General features: G+C 43.7%; 1 protein-coding gene across 1 annotated transcript; it reads right to left on the minus strand.

Annotated features, from left to right (window-relative positions):
• Positions 1-8,627: 8,627 nt before the first annotated feature.
• On the minus strand, positions 8,628-13,955 carry tshz3b (teashirt zinc finger homeobox 3b). Its single transcript, XM_071913156.2, has 5 exons — positions 13,735-13,955; positions 11,828-13,668; positions 11,369-11,731; positions 10,648-11,269; positions 8,628-10,545 (listed from the first exon to the last, which is right to left on the minus strand). The coding sequence occupies exons 1-5, from the start codon at positions 13,788-13,790 to the stop codon at positions 10,377-10,379; spliced, it is 3,051 nt and encodes a 1,016-aa protein (XP_071769257.1). The 5' UTR covers positions 13,791-13,955; the 3' UTR covers positions 8,628-10,376.
• Positions 13,956-14,333: the final 378 nt, after the last annotated feature.

Below are 14,333 nucleotides of genomic sequence, written 5' to 3' on the forward strand. Positions count from 1 at the left end.
CTTTTGAAGTCACTCTACATTTTTCTTTTGTTGAGTGTAGTAAATGTATGCATTTTTATCTTCTTTTTTGCAAACATTCTATATCAAAAGTGAATGACTCATCTTTACTTTATAGAATGTACAGTATATGAAAAAGGAATAAGTGACAGAATTGCTGCAGTAAAGGCTTTACAATATTTGCAATAGGAAATTACTGCAAGAGATCAACAAAAATCTGCAATATAGCTGCTGGTTACAGTTGTGTAAAAATAAAATATACAAAAAGAGAAAGGCACAGAAGAAAAAAAAAAAAAAATACACAGTCCTTTTCTAATCTACCCGGTCTTCTGCATTTGGCCACATGTTCTCGTCCACATCACTACTTATATTTTCTCTGGCTATGCACCATGGGAAGTATCTTTTGGCGTGCCTTATCCACCCCTGGCAGTGTTCAGCTGTGATTGGTCTATTTGCATAACTTCAATCAGCTGTTTCTTACGTAATAGCAATAAAAAAATATAGGACATATATTTGTGTTTCAATATACAATGTGAACTGCTGTTCACTTCAACTGTAGCCTATAAGTTAGGTTTAGAACATGAGGTTATCTGTTCTGACATACAGTGTGAAAGCATTTGTAAATTTGGCAGTAAAAATCCATAGTTTTGGTCTTGGTTGAGCTTGTGTGTAAAAGAAATTCAAGAGTTTTTAAAATGTGTTCACTGAATGCATTTTGTGTCAAAGGAACAAGAAATGTGTTAATGGTATGGCCCGCAACAGACCAATGTTGTGCTAACTGTGTTAAGAGTTATGAAAATGTGACTACAGAACTGATAAAAGGTTGCTAGCAATCGTAAAAAACTGTAATAGCTACATACACAGCCAGTGTAACGATAAAGCCATTTAGCCTCTTTCAAAATAGCTCCAACTAGAGACGATGGGATGAAGTGTTACTGTTATACTCAGCAACACATTACCACTGTAGACAGGTATTACACAGAGTAGTAGGCTACACTGCAGTCATCTTTGTGTGAACTTGACCTTTATTCCTTACCCCTCATAAATGTATGAATATGAAATGATTGGACAAACACAGGCAATGTGCGTCTAGAAGTATCCATATGCAACTGTGCTTCCTTCCAAAAAGAATTTGAAGTGATGTGTACCTTACCAAATGATTGAAAATTAATGAATGCTTGAAAACAGTCATAAATTTAATGGAATATTGTTGAAGTTAAAGACAAACTTAAGATTTTTGCGTCAGAAATTCATTTTAAATACATTTTTTTATGTATTTTTTGTTTCAGTTTCAACCAAAACCTGAAATATATAGCTGATACATCATTTCAAAGTAACTGTTTCAAAGCACCACTATTGCTTTTGGCGTTGATTGCTTCTTTACACATATTTCCATTAACACTATATTTTTTCTTTTATCAACAAACACTGCATTGTTAGTGTCTTTATACGGGAATGTAATGGCAATGTTCATACAAGGTGATCACACACACACACACACACACACACTTATGTAGTATACGTGAGGCTACAGGCAGCATCCCAGCTTATCTGATAAGTACTACAGCAAGCCGAGCCAAGAACAACAGCGCTAGCACATTCTCTGTATTGTTCCTATAGAGCAGGGACTGATAGCATCGCCACAGAGGAGAATAGATTATATTTGGTAATGGATATGGTCTGAACTCACTTACCTGCAACTCTCTCTCTCTGGAGAGCTTTACTTCTGATTGCACCGTATCCTCAGATGAGGAACCAGCGAAGTCCAAACCACATGAACTCTCAGATGAGTGATTTTCTTTTTTTTCAGATCTCAGTATCTAAATGCTGTGTACGTTCATAGTTTCAAGTTTAAGAAACTTTCAAATGATGTCTCACATTTTCACTATCTTTAAGTCTCTCAGTTTAGATTCATAGTTCAAGAAATAATAGTTTGTGCACTTTCAGGTGATACGTAATGTTCTCAGATCGTGTATCAGATCAGATTCTCATGTAAAGATTAAGTTGGAGTACAGATTTGGATGGAAAATATAACTGAAAGCAAGAAGCAAGAAGAAACATTTTGAAATGGATAAATACTCTTGGCATACAATCACAGTGATATCAGTGATATGATGTGTGGTTCTAATCTGCATTTTTTTTGAAGAAGGAGATTTAGAGCATCCATAGAAGCCAGTTGGTACTTATGATTATGCATTTTGATATTGTTCACAGGCATTAACATTGTCAGTTCTTTGGGAGATGTTTTGGGTGTGTATGTGTGTTTGTGTGTGTGTGTGTGTGTGTGTGTGTGTGTGTGTGGGAGAGAGAGAGAGAGAGGGTGATTTTTGTACCTTCAACGGTCCATATGTTGAAAAAACCTTCCAAAATTTACATACAGTACAAGATGTATCTATTTGCATTTAAAATGTGCATGTGGGTGTGTGTGAGAGAGAAGAGAAAGAGAAAGAGAGAGAGTGTATGACTGTGTGTGTGTGTGTCTGTACGTGTGCTTTTAGAGAGTCTTACTGTAACTCCAGGTATGTATGTGATGCTTATGATTGGTGTGATGCTGATTTGTTGATTCTATAGGTAGATACACACATGCACACACACACACACACACACACACACACACACACACACACACACACACACACACACATTCACACTTGAGCAAATACACATATATTGCACACAATATCTGAAACGACACACACATAAGCAAGCTTTTACAAACGAACAAATACATATACCTAAACTACAGTATCTTATGTAAACCACGCACACACACACACACACACACACACACACACAATCATACAAATAGTTTGAATACACACATACACACTACACACAACACCTGAAAAGACACCCACACCCCCAAGTGTAAACATATACATTCAGTGATTGTTCCTCCACACACTCACACTCACGCACACACACACACCGCCGTACACATTCAGCATGCGCATTCTTGAGTGTATGTGTGTCAGAGTGTGCGACTGACTGGGATTCTATTTGTGTCGGTGAAGTGGCTGAGCTGTGTTTGTAGCGTTTAGAGGAAATTACCCCGGCGAGCGTCGCCTCGGCCACAGCAGATAGCAGGTCGCCTCTCCAGGCTGCATGGCATATTGATTTCTTGTTGTGAGGAGTGCTGTTCAAGCCCCATTTAAGATTTCCATCCAGCCCGTAGCCCTGAGCACGCCAGCCAGCCGTAAATTAGGGAAATTGCACATTCATCACATGCGTTATTTTAAGATACTTTGGAAAACGTACGGCGCCCAGGAAGATCTACGGTGATGCTGTGGGAGTCGCAAACACACACAGTGTCTGACTGACTGACTGACTGTCTTTGTTAGGGCCGGGCGGCGTGATTTAAAATTCCTATCGCTGCATAATCTGAAGCATGGGCGATAACGGTGTATTTATTATGAATCGGAATCAGTTTTATTCGTCGAGTAAGTTTGACTTGGAAGGTTGCACACGTAGGACACATTAAAGTAAGAATCTGTGACATTTTCATATAAATACATGTAGGCTAAATGTCCTTTTTACTACTACTGCTACTCTGTCACTGATTGATACATCACAATAGTGATTTAACCTATGTCCAGCTCGTGAAAGCTTTTACATTGTCTGTTCTAAACACCTGGTGTCTGGTAGCTCTTTCCAGGGAAAAAGCCTCAGGAAGTGATGTGTTAAAAGAGCGCCACCGACAGAAACTCAAACTGCATCAACAGAAAATCCAAGGAAAAAGAAGTACCGCCCACACTGTTTGATTGACAGGTGATCTCTGGGAAGTGCAGTGGAGAAACGCCGCTGAGCACCAAAGATGGAGACAAAAAAACAGGTATCTCGCAGATGACCGCTTTGAACACAAAAACATAAAATTATAAAAGTAGTATATAAAAAAAATAAATAGAGATGTAGGAAATTGATCTGTTTTCTATACAATTTACACGGTCTCTGTTGGAGCCTGATAGGAAGCTTTGGAAGTCTATGGAAAAACAAATACAAATTTATACAGATCTAGAGAATATTGCACTGGTTTTTTAAACTTGTTTTGAACATCATAAGTACAAAAAAGCTGTACAAGAGTTGCAATGTTATAAGCAGTATAAATATAAGTATATAATATATAAGTATATAACTATACAGCCTGTATGGAGTTGAGTCTATAAGCATTGACTATATTCATTCATTGTCTTTAGCCTGTTATTCCTATTCAGGGTCACGGGGAGCTGCAGTCTATCCCAGAATGCATTCGGTGGAATGCAGGGAAACATCCAGTCCATCACCAGGCTAACACAGATAGACAGACACTCACGTTCACATCTATGGGCAATTTAGTCTAAACTAACCAATCAAAGCATGGCTGTCTGAAGCAGCTGGACACACGATTGGCAAGAGAGTGAATGAATAGAAAGAAGAAGAGTAGAGTACATATATTTGATGTGTGTGTGTGTCTGTGTGTAAGTCATGATGCATGCTAATACTGCAGTGTAATCTTGGCCTACTTAAACATAAATGCCCCTGTGTTTGTTCTGCTTTGTATACGCACAAAAAAAGGAGCCACAAGTATGAAATCTTAAACTTAACCCATGTAAGGATTCTCTCTAAATATTTGATTATTTAAAAGTCAAATAAATTTCATTATTCTACCTTCCAGCTGCTTCTGATGTGCGACTTTGATGTGCGACTTACCCGTCTCCTGGCACAGTTCCCATAGACTTCTTAAGGAATCTAGCCCAAGAACCCGCTAAAACAGAATTTACATATGCCATTCCTATGATCTGAGGCATCAGTAGTTGTACACATGAATAACTGTCTCCCAAAGCAAGACATTAGTGAATCAAGGCTCTAATCTGTGTTATGTTATCAAGAGGAGCTGCTCCAGTGAATTCGCGACTGAGAGACTCGGAGACTGTGAATCAGAAAGTGACCTTGTGGACTCGCGGAACATTTCTTTTGAGATTTTACACCCAAATGAACACAATTTCACTGTAGTGCAAATGCGTATGCTGCGTTCACATCATATCAGAAGAAGCGGAGGAACGGGGTGACGTCTTGTTGCTACAACTTGGAAGCGTCAACGTGTTTAACTCGTTGGAACGCCCGCATCCAAGATGGCGAACGTCAGGTTGATTGTTCTGGTGCTTTAAAATCAACCAGAAACGAACAGCAGCCAATATGTTTGCTTTTCATAAGTATAGTTGATTGTATTTGTGTGAATATAATTGATAATTTGGATTTTGGACTGCCGACATCGCTGCCTGTGTGACACTTACGCAATTCAGGACACAAAGACGCGAAACTACATGTGTAGTACTTGTATTTACCACTAGGAGCCTGACGTGAATGTTTTTTCCCAGTTGGCAGCTAGTATTTACGGTACATCCGATATGACATGAACGCAGCATAATATATGTAAGTCCATATCCCCATATAATTACTCTCTGTACTGTCAATGTGTCCACGCAAATGTAGGCCTCCTTCAATGTCGTCAAGCAAGTCGAGAATTTGTCTCGTCAGTCTTGGCTCTCTTTGTTCTGCTTTGGAGAGAAACTTGTTCAATGTTCAGATATCAAGATGCAACAGCCAACGATTGCAGGTACACTACCTGCAAATTCTGTTACATTTAGTCCCCTTTAAATGAAAGAGAAAAACATGCTTTCAAATCTGTCTGAAAATTATTCATAAACCATAAGGTGTTGAGGAATCATTGTGCAAGTGTGTCTTGATGTGTGTGTGTGTGTGTGAGAGAGAGAGAAACAGAACAGAAAAAAGACAGAGAAATCAAGAGAAAGTGAAATGGAGAGGACGCTCTCCCTGTGTGTCTTTGTATATGGAGTGCGCTTTGCTTGTACCCCGGGCTTTATTTGTGTTATGCAGTGTGATTCCATTGTGCCGAGTGGATCCACTGAGCTTGTATTCCCACCCTCCCAACACCCCCCCCCCCCCCCCCCCCCCCCCCCCCCATTAGATAAAGCTATCTGGATCTGCAGCGCACCTTCCTCCAACGCATAAAGGGCTGGCGTTGTGAGCGGCTTACCGTTGTGGAGACTCTCACTATGTTCCTGGGGGATTCTGACGGTTGCATTGTGTCGGCCACAATGAGGTTGTGGTGTGTTGGCACATAGCAGCATCTCCAAAAAACACTATTAAGATGTTACTGTTCGCTAGCATGGCTGGCTTAGGGCAGTGCAGTCCTTTTACATCTCCAAAAAAGGGCTATTTCTCATTGTGCATTTTACATGTGCACCTACACAATGTGGATAGCGCTGTTTTCATACTGTTAATAGGACCATATGTACACATAAGTGTGCAGCCAGGGATATAGTGGAAGCTAAATCCACCTAGACTCGGTTTATCTACCTTTTTATTTACGAGAATAGAGTTTACCCATCTTTTTAGGCTGGTATAAATCCTCATGACCGAAATCCATGGTACACATCACAAGTAGTATCATTCTGATGTTATATGAATGATGATAAATTAATGCTTTTTTGTTTATGTTGGTGGCTGCCTCATGATGATCGTCTGGAGGTCAGGATTTATTCATCTTTTCATTTAACACTACTTCACTGGCTGTATCTCGTGGGCTTTAGCGGATACATTCAGATTACATTAAGATGCATAGTATGTGAGTGTGTGTACTGTATGTGTATGCTTCTGTGTGTGTATGTGTGTGTGTATGTGTGTGCGTCCCAGTGGCGGCGCCCATTGTCTCCGGCATGCTAGTTTTGAACCTTAATAAGCCCTTGCCTCTGCTTGCTGGGTGGATGTGAAAGCAGGGAGAGAGAGAAAATGGCTTTCTTACACTTCAATTTCACGCATATTTTCTTTGCGGCTAATGAGAGCCTTAAATACGGTGCCAGACTTCAGGCTGCACTGTTGAAGGCTGACATTTTCACACACAGCGGCACCTTGTCACCACGGATGAAGTCCTTCTACCTGGCTGTTGAGAGGTGTGTGTGTGTGTGTGTGCGTGTGCGTGTGTATGTGTGTTTGTGAAGAACAGAAGAAAATTCCGAATACTGGTCTGTAAAAGTTAGTGTTGGTGCGTGTTTATATTGGGTGCATGGGTGTGTACTTGTGTGCAAAATGTACATACACCCATTGCATGCATGTGTTCTTCAGCGTGGTATATTCAGTGACAGGACTGACGCGGAACAAGCTGAAAAAGTGATGTAGTTTAGGAACAATCAGCTCTCTACCTCACTTTGCTCTCTTAACTGTATCTGTGTGTATGTGTATGTAACGCACTTGAGTGTGAGTGTATGTGTGTGTCTTGTATTTTTGCGTAGGCTACGTGTTTGTGTGTGTTTGCACTTCCCAGCATGTGTGAATGGACGCATGTGCTAGTACATTTCTTTGTCCACTTAGCATTCCCATTCCTTTACCTATACTGCACATATCATTGATTTGATACTGATTCTCATATATTTCTTATTTAATCAGATCTTCGGACTGAAAAAAAAAAAAACCCTCGTAGATCTCCTCCTCCCCGTTAGCTTTAACTCTTCATTCGCTCCCCTTTATCTATATCATAACATATCAAAACTCCTTTACCCATATCAGTATCAAATTGATACTGATACAATTCCTATTTAATCCCAGCTCAAGACAGGAAAAAAATAAGAATAAAACACTTGAAAGGACCCGCTCATCTTGTCGTGCAGTGTTGTCATCTCCCATGAAGCCTAAACAAATATGTCTGCCAAGTTTCTTACCTTGCGGAGAGTAGTCACAAAATGGACGTCGGAGGTAATTATAGAGCAGGAGATATGGGTGGTGGGGGTGGGGGGTGGGGGGGTGGGGGGGCAGCTAATGCCAGGCTTTATGCCGTTATCTTACTGCCACATCCAGTGTGGAGAGAGAGAGAGCGAGAGAGAGAGAGAGAGAGAGAGAGAGAGAGAGAAGGTGGGGAAGGGCTCGCTTGCTCTTTGGTTGTTGGGAGTGAATGGATGAGCTGCACAACTAGACTATGTAGCCTATGACACTGTGTGGGTGTCTGTAGGCATTGGTCATAATTATTTGGTTGAAGGCTTGTATCTGTGGAGAGGAACCTGCACAAGCATCCAGGTATGCGCATTAGAACAGAGACAATAAACACACATAAGACAAGAAAAGCCAAGCTGTGGTAAATTGACATCTGTTTTCACTTTTAGAATTGAAATATCTCTGCTTGCATAATTTCCCTTTCTGTACAAACCAAAACTCAAAAATCAAATTAAAATCAAGCAAGGAAATAATAGTAATTATATTTAATTGATGGTTGGTCTTCTCTTAGATCCTAAAACCCATTGGCCCAGTCTTTTCAGGCATGGTCTTATACTATATGCCTTAGCCCAAGCCACCAGGACAAGAGAAAAGGCTACTGGGGAAGGCCCACATTGATGGTGTCTGTTTGTATGTCTGAATATGTGTGTATGAGTGTGAGTGTGAGTGTGTGTGTGTGTGTGTTTGTCTCCCACACGGCCCCGCTGCTGCCACTCACTGTAAACTAGTCTGCAGCTCGTCACAGACAGACGTTGACACACTCCCAGTCTAATGCGCTCATTAGGGACTGCACAGCACACACATAATTGATAGCCATGACACACATGATGCACACACACACACGTTATTGCAAAAAACGGGTTCCTTTTTTTAATGCTGCAGTAGAAAACAAGGTTATATGAAGTCATATAATGGGTGTTCATTGTCAAGAACAACAACAACAGAAAAGGAAATAACGAAACGAAAAGACTCACGGCACAGAATGCATAACAGTATCTGTGCTGTTTACATGCCGATATTTTACACATAAGGATTTTTTTTTATTTCTCTACACTGGCAGCTGTCAGTTACTTCAGCAAATTAACTGCCAAAAATGTAGCAGAACTTGTCACTCAAGAGGTTAGCGTAACCATGGTTACCTTTCATATCCCGAAAAGATAAAGCTGCAGTGTGGAATCATGGGAGAGTAATTAGACAGAACAAAAAAAAAAAAAAAAAGGACCAATCGAAAAGGCATTCAACAATATGAAACAACAACCAAGAGTGCTTATAAATAACAGATTACATGTGAAATTTCTTGATAAAGTAACATCTTTTTTGTACAACCTTTATAATCTTTTTAGTGTTCATACAGCGGCACATGTAGAGTAGTGTCTGGTAAAAAGAGTCTTTAACCCTTTGAGCACGAGTTGGGAATAAAAAGATTCACCTGTCGTCATCTTTTTGCCTCCTCCCACTTTCATATTATTTGATTAAATAACATTTATAAAACTATTGTGCAAAACAATTTTATTAATGTCTTCATATATTGTGCACCAGCAGATAGTCATAATCCTCTTAAATTAAAAATATAGAAACAATGCATAATTTAGACAGGAATTAGTTAATATGTTTTTATATACATTTTTACACAGACCTGAATTAATAAAGGTCCCTGATCGAACAACGTAAAAGACTTCAGATTTATGTATTTTTTTTGCATCACACAGCTACGAAGCTTGTGTCGAGACTTGGGAGCATTTTCCAGACAAAGATTAAGCCCAAGACTAAAACCTCCCTTTGAATGGAGAAGCTCCTTTTCAAAATGATTTCATGTCTAGGATTAGACTCAACATATGTCTGGGAAACGTGGACATCGCAGACACAATGCACTCATTGTCCATCTAATTCTCACAATAGCTTCAATAAATTCCAATCTCAAATCTTGCGTCAATAGTGTTTTGGATCTTAGGTGTAGAAGTGCTTTGACGTACTCAGAGGGTTAAATTTAAAATGCTGACACCAGCACAAAAATGTTACGGAAACAAAAACAAACAAAAAAAAAATATATAGAGCGAGCGAGAGAGGGAAAAAAAGTGAGAGAAAGAAATGAAATCATGAAAAGTGCACCAGATTTAGTTATAAAATGTTTAACTAAACTGTTTCATTTATGCATGCAGCTTATCACACCCCAGTGATGCCAAAATATAAAGGAACTTAATCCCATTTACACAAGTTTCAAAATACACACCACTTCATTTTAGAATCTCTTTTTTAAACCTTCATATACTGTATCTCATCAATGACAACAGCCCCCATCTGCACATTTTGAGAAAGTCAGTCTATTCCTGTCAAAGGAGAGCACTAAACACAAGAAAATCAAGTGTCTTGGGCCAGAGTGAGTCCACCTCACACAGAAACAAAAGAAAAACAACAGCAACAACAACAAAAACAAAAAAATCTAAAACCATGTGCCAAAACTCAAAGCAGTAGTTGTATGGCATCTTTGTGCAGTTCCATCACTTTAGTGGTCCTTTCTTTTCTTTAAAAGAAATGTCCGTGAAAGGCTAAAGAGAGACAGAGCAAGAAAGAGTGAGAGATATTAAGAAAGAGTGCAGCATTGTCCCCAGCCAGTGCTACTGTTTCTCCAGCTCACACACATACATGAGGTGGTCCTCGGGGGACTTCCCATGAGTCTTGCTCAGGTGAAGCTTGACCGCATGCTTGCTCGCAAAAGTCCGGTTGCAGAGCTTGCACTGGTACATGGCCCCACTGCCGTCCTCCTCGGGGGAGGGTGACGGGGAGTTGGCTGAGGGCAGAGAGGTGGTTAAGGAGGATGGCAGGGAAGTGGGTAAGGAGGAGGGTAGGGAGGAGGCTAGAGGGTGGCTGGAAGGGTGAAGGTTGGAGAGCAGTTTTTCAGACAGTCCTTTGGTGTGGCGTTGCTGATGGTGCTGCTGCGATATCTGGCTGAGCAGCTGTTCCCCAGAAAGCTTGGCCAGATCTCGCAAACGGAAGCCCAGGTGAGACTCCAAGTGGCTGACGTACGTGGATGGGGAGCGGATCTGAGAGGCGCAGTCGCTGCAGAAGAACACTGGGTGACCCGAATCCAGGTTCTTCAAGAACTTGGTGCCGCCGGTTCTCCTCAACTGGTATTTGACATTGGCCAGCCAGTGGGATATTGTGGTCATCGAGAGGCCTGTGAAACGGGAGATATGCATCCTCTCCTGTGGGCTCAGGTCCGACATCATATACTTGCCATCACTTGTTTGTCTGAGACTGGAAGCGAACTGGGCTTGGAGGATGAGGAGGTGTTGAGGGTTCCAGTTGGATTGGCGGCCTTTACGTTTCTGGGCCGGTGAAATGTCTTCTGAATCCTCCTGTGTGGCGCCTTCAATATCGGAGCGCTCGGACAGGCTGGTGGGCGTGGAGGACTTGGAGACAGCCTGGCTCTCTGTAAGGTTCCTCAGCATGTCTGAGATGTCTGAGAGGGCATTTTCTCTCAGAGGGGAGTTGGACATAAAGGAAGCTACTGCTGCTGAGGCTTTGGCCATGGTGACTGTGGAGGAGGGGGAAATTGAGGATGGGGTGGAGGTGGCAGAGGAGAGAGCCGTCAAACCCAAGGAGCCACTACTGCTGTTTTTGTCGGCACTCTTGCCTTTGGTCAGGTCTATGGGCTGGTCGTTGTTGTTCAGATGTTGCTGGTAGAAGTAGCGGTCTAAGTGGTCGTTGGTGGGCTTTTTGGTCTGTGCTGGAGTAGAAGCAGCCACTGCTGCTTTCTCTGCCAGGCTGTTGCTCATCTTGAACAGCATGCTCATGGGGTCGAGGGAGGGCAGGGCGGGCTTAGCAGCCTTCCCCAGGTGGACGTTCATCACTGACTGCAGTGCACTAAGAGGGTTGACAAATGGCTGCTCTGGAGGGGGGTGGTCTGTGATGATGGCTGTGCTGCCACACAGGGAAGCAGGCAGGGGGGACGTCACGGCAGTGGACTCCACTCCATTCTCCACGGGCTCCTTTATAGTAACATCACCATTTGAATCTCTGTGATTGGCTCCACTTCCATCTCCTCCTGCTAATTTTTCCCCTCCACCTGTGTCCTCAGGGGTTTTGGAGCCTCCTCCTCTCCTTTCTTTGGGGGATTCTCCTCGGGCTGAGTCCCCTGCCTCACTGTTGCAGGGAGAGGGCGTGGTGCGTCTCAGAGGAGATGCCCTCACAACTCCACTGGGCTCTCTCATCTTCTCTTCTACCTTGGACACTTTCTCTGTCACCTTCTTGACCAGCTCCTCCATGGCATGGAAGTTGTTCTTGGGCAGAGGGGAGGTCTGCCGGCTGGGAGGGGAGATCAGAGGCTGATTCTTGCTGATGGGAGAGAGGATCTCCCCTCCAGGGAACATGTATTTGAGGGGGGAGCTCTTCCCGGAGTTGCCCAGAGAGAGCTTCATAATGTTGGGGAGCTGGTAGGCAGCATGAATGCTGGGATATCCGCCCCAGCTGGGAGCCCCATTCTGGGCTTTGTTGATGGCCGAGGTTACTGTGTTCTCCAAGGACTTGAGGATGTCAAACCCCCCTTTAGGACTCTCATCCAGATCCTCCTCAGTCAGATAGCTGTATTTTGAAGAAATATCAAACTTCTCCTCGTCCTCCTCACCCCCTGCCTTCTTGTCTTTGTTGATATTGTTACTGTTGTTGATGATGGACTCTTTAGTACATTCCTCCTCCTTCTCCTCCTTTTTTATCTCCACAGCCATGGCAGTGGGGGAGATGCTGGTAGGGGGAGGCACAGGGGCAGGTGGAGGGGAGAAGGTCGTAGCGGCCAGAGGAACAGACTGGACCTTCTCTTCAACTGACGAGATGGAGGTAGGGGCTGGGGTGGGCGACTCCATAATGGGTTTGCCTTTCTTAATGGCAGAGTTGGTGACTTTGATAAAGTGTCCAGTCACCATCATGTGAGCAGTCAGCTCTTGCAGTGTATCATGGGAGCTGCCACACTCCATGCATTTGAGGATCTGTGACTTCCTGGATTCAAACTGCCAGGCATAGCTGGCACCGTTCTGGTGTCCATAGCGGTTGTTAGGTGTGATGTAAGGGTTGGAGGCCTTCTGGAGTATGTCATTAGAGTCGGTGAGGGGGTTGGGTTTAGGCGTGCCCCCGTTAGAGTCAGGTGAGCTAGGGATGTCTAGCTCAATGGGGGCTCTCTTCCGGGCAGAGGAAATAATCTTAGCTGCCACTGGTGTAACGGGCTCTTTCAGAGGCACTTTCTGGTAGTGTTTCGTCTTGATCATGTGGACACTGAGGTCCTGGAGGGATTCAAAGGAATGGCCACAGTACATGCACTTCAGAACTTTCTGTGCATCCTCCTTCCCCTCCATCTCTAGCAAGGAGCGCTTTCTGGGTTTTGACCAGCGCTTAGCACCCTCACCATCTGTCTCATGGTTATCATCACGGTAGTGGCCCGTCTCATTCATGTGCACTGTGAGCTCCACTAGTGTATCGTATGCCGCGCTGCAGTCCTTGCAGCGGAACTTGCTGGCACCAGTGAATATGGAGCCATAGAGTTTGGTGCTCTGCCGGTACAGCTGGACGGTGCTAAAGAGGTTGGGTTCCATAGATGCCGTGGTCACAGCCACTGTGGGGTGGTGGACGAGGCCCAGACGGTTGTGGTGGTTCTGTGAGGCCTGCTGAAGGGTTTTGGCCACGGCTGTCTGGTGCCAGTCGTAGCCTCCACTTCCACAGCTACTGCTACTGCTGCTGCTACTGCTGCTGCTGTGGCTGCGAGGGGGTTTTTCTGCAGGGGGGTTCTGGCTCAGGTTCAGGTTCAGTGTGGACCAATAGGAGTTGGTCAGGAAGGAGGTGTAAATAGCCTTCATCTTCTCCAGGCTGTCAGCCACTGGCCCTGTAGTGGCAGAGATGGTGTCATCTCCACTGGCTTGGGCAGTGGCGTTGGCGGCAGCCATCATGACAGAGGAAGAAGACAGGCAGAGGGGATTCAGTGGGTCCTTGGAAAGGAGAACATCATCTTCATTTTTCAGCGAGGAGCTCTCGAAGTCGGACATCCGGTCACTGGACTCACTCAGGTGCGACTCACTGTCCAGCTCCTGACCAGAGAAGTCGGCGGCAGTAGGGGAGTCATGGAAACCAGTCGATCCTGGCCGGTCCTTCAGAAGGAAGTCCTTGTCCCGGCACAGGAACTTGGCGACGGGCTCCTCCCCTTCCTGGGCTGAGTCCTCTCCATCCAAGTCCTCATCCAACAGGGCTGCTTCCTTCTCATCCTCAGGGACGTACGCTGCACAGACAGAGAGAACAAGAGACAGAGAGAGAGATATTTGTTAGAACCAGACTGACAGCATATCTAATGATGGAGATCCTCTATTCTGCATTCCTGCGCTTCCTCACAAAGCAGACAGCTGATAGAAACACAAGACATTGGCATTCACCCCAACTCCAGAGGAAACAAAGCAATCACGCACAGACATTCACAGACAGAGTATTTCATATCATAAACTGTTGCAGTAATTCCATTTTAACTTCCCCTTTTGCATTTACATTGTTTTCAAATTGGAATCAAGTCGCCTCCCCCTCCCTTCCTCCCTCCACCC

The sequence above is a fragment of the Centroberyx gerrardi genome, chromosome 1 (genome assembly GCF_048128805.1).
Source record: "Centroberyx gerrardi isolate f3 chromosome 1, fCenGer3.hap1.cur.20231027, whole genome shotgun sequence".
Classification (NCBI taxonomy): Eukaryota; Metazoa; Chordata; class Actinopteri; order Beryciformes; family Berycidae; genus Centroberyx; species Centroberyx gerrardi.

What these genes read in the sequence shown, in the direction of transcription:
- tshz3b (XM_071913156.2), bottom strand. Translation starts at nt 13,790, where the DNA reads ATGTCCGACTTCGAGAGCTCCTCGCTGAAAAATGAAGATGATGTTCTC. An exon ending in CAAAACCCCTGAGGACACAG is followed by an intron (nt 11,732 to 11,827) that starts GTGGAGGGGAAA and finishes TGGAGAATGGAG; the next exon opens with TGGAGTCCACTGCCGTGACG. An exon ending in TGCCGACAAAAACAGCAGTA is followed by an intron (nt 11,270 to 11,368) that starts GTGGCTCCTTGG and finishes CCTCAGCAGCAG; the next exon opens with TAGCTTCCTTTATGTCCAAC.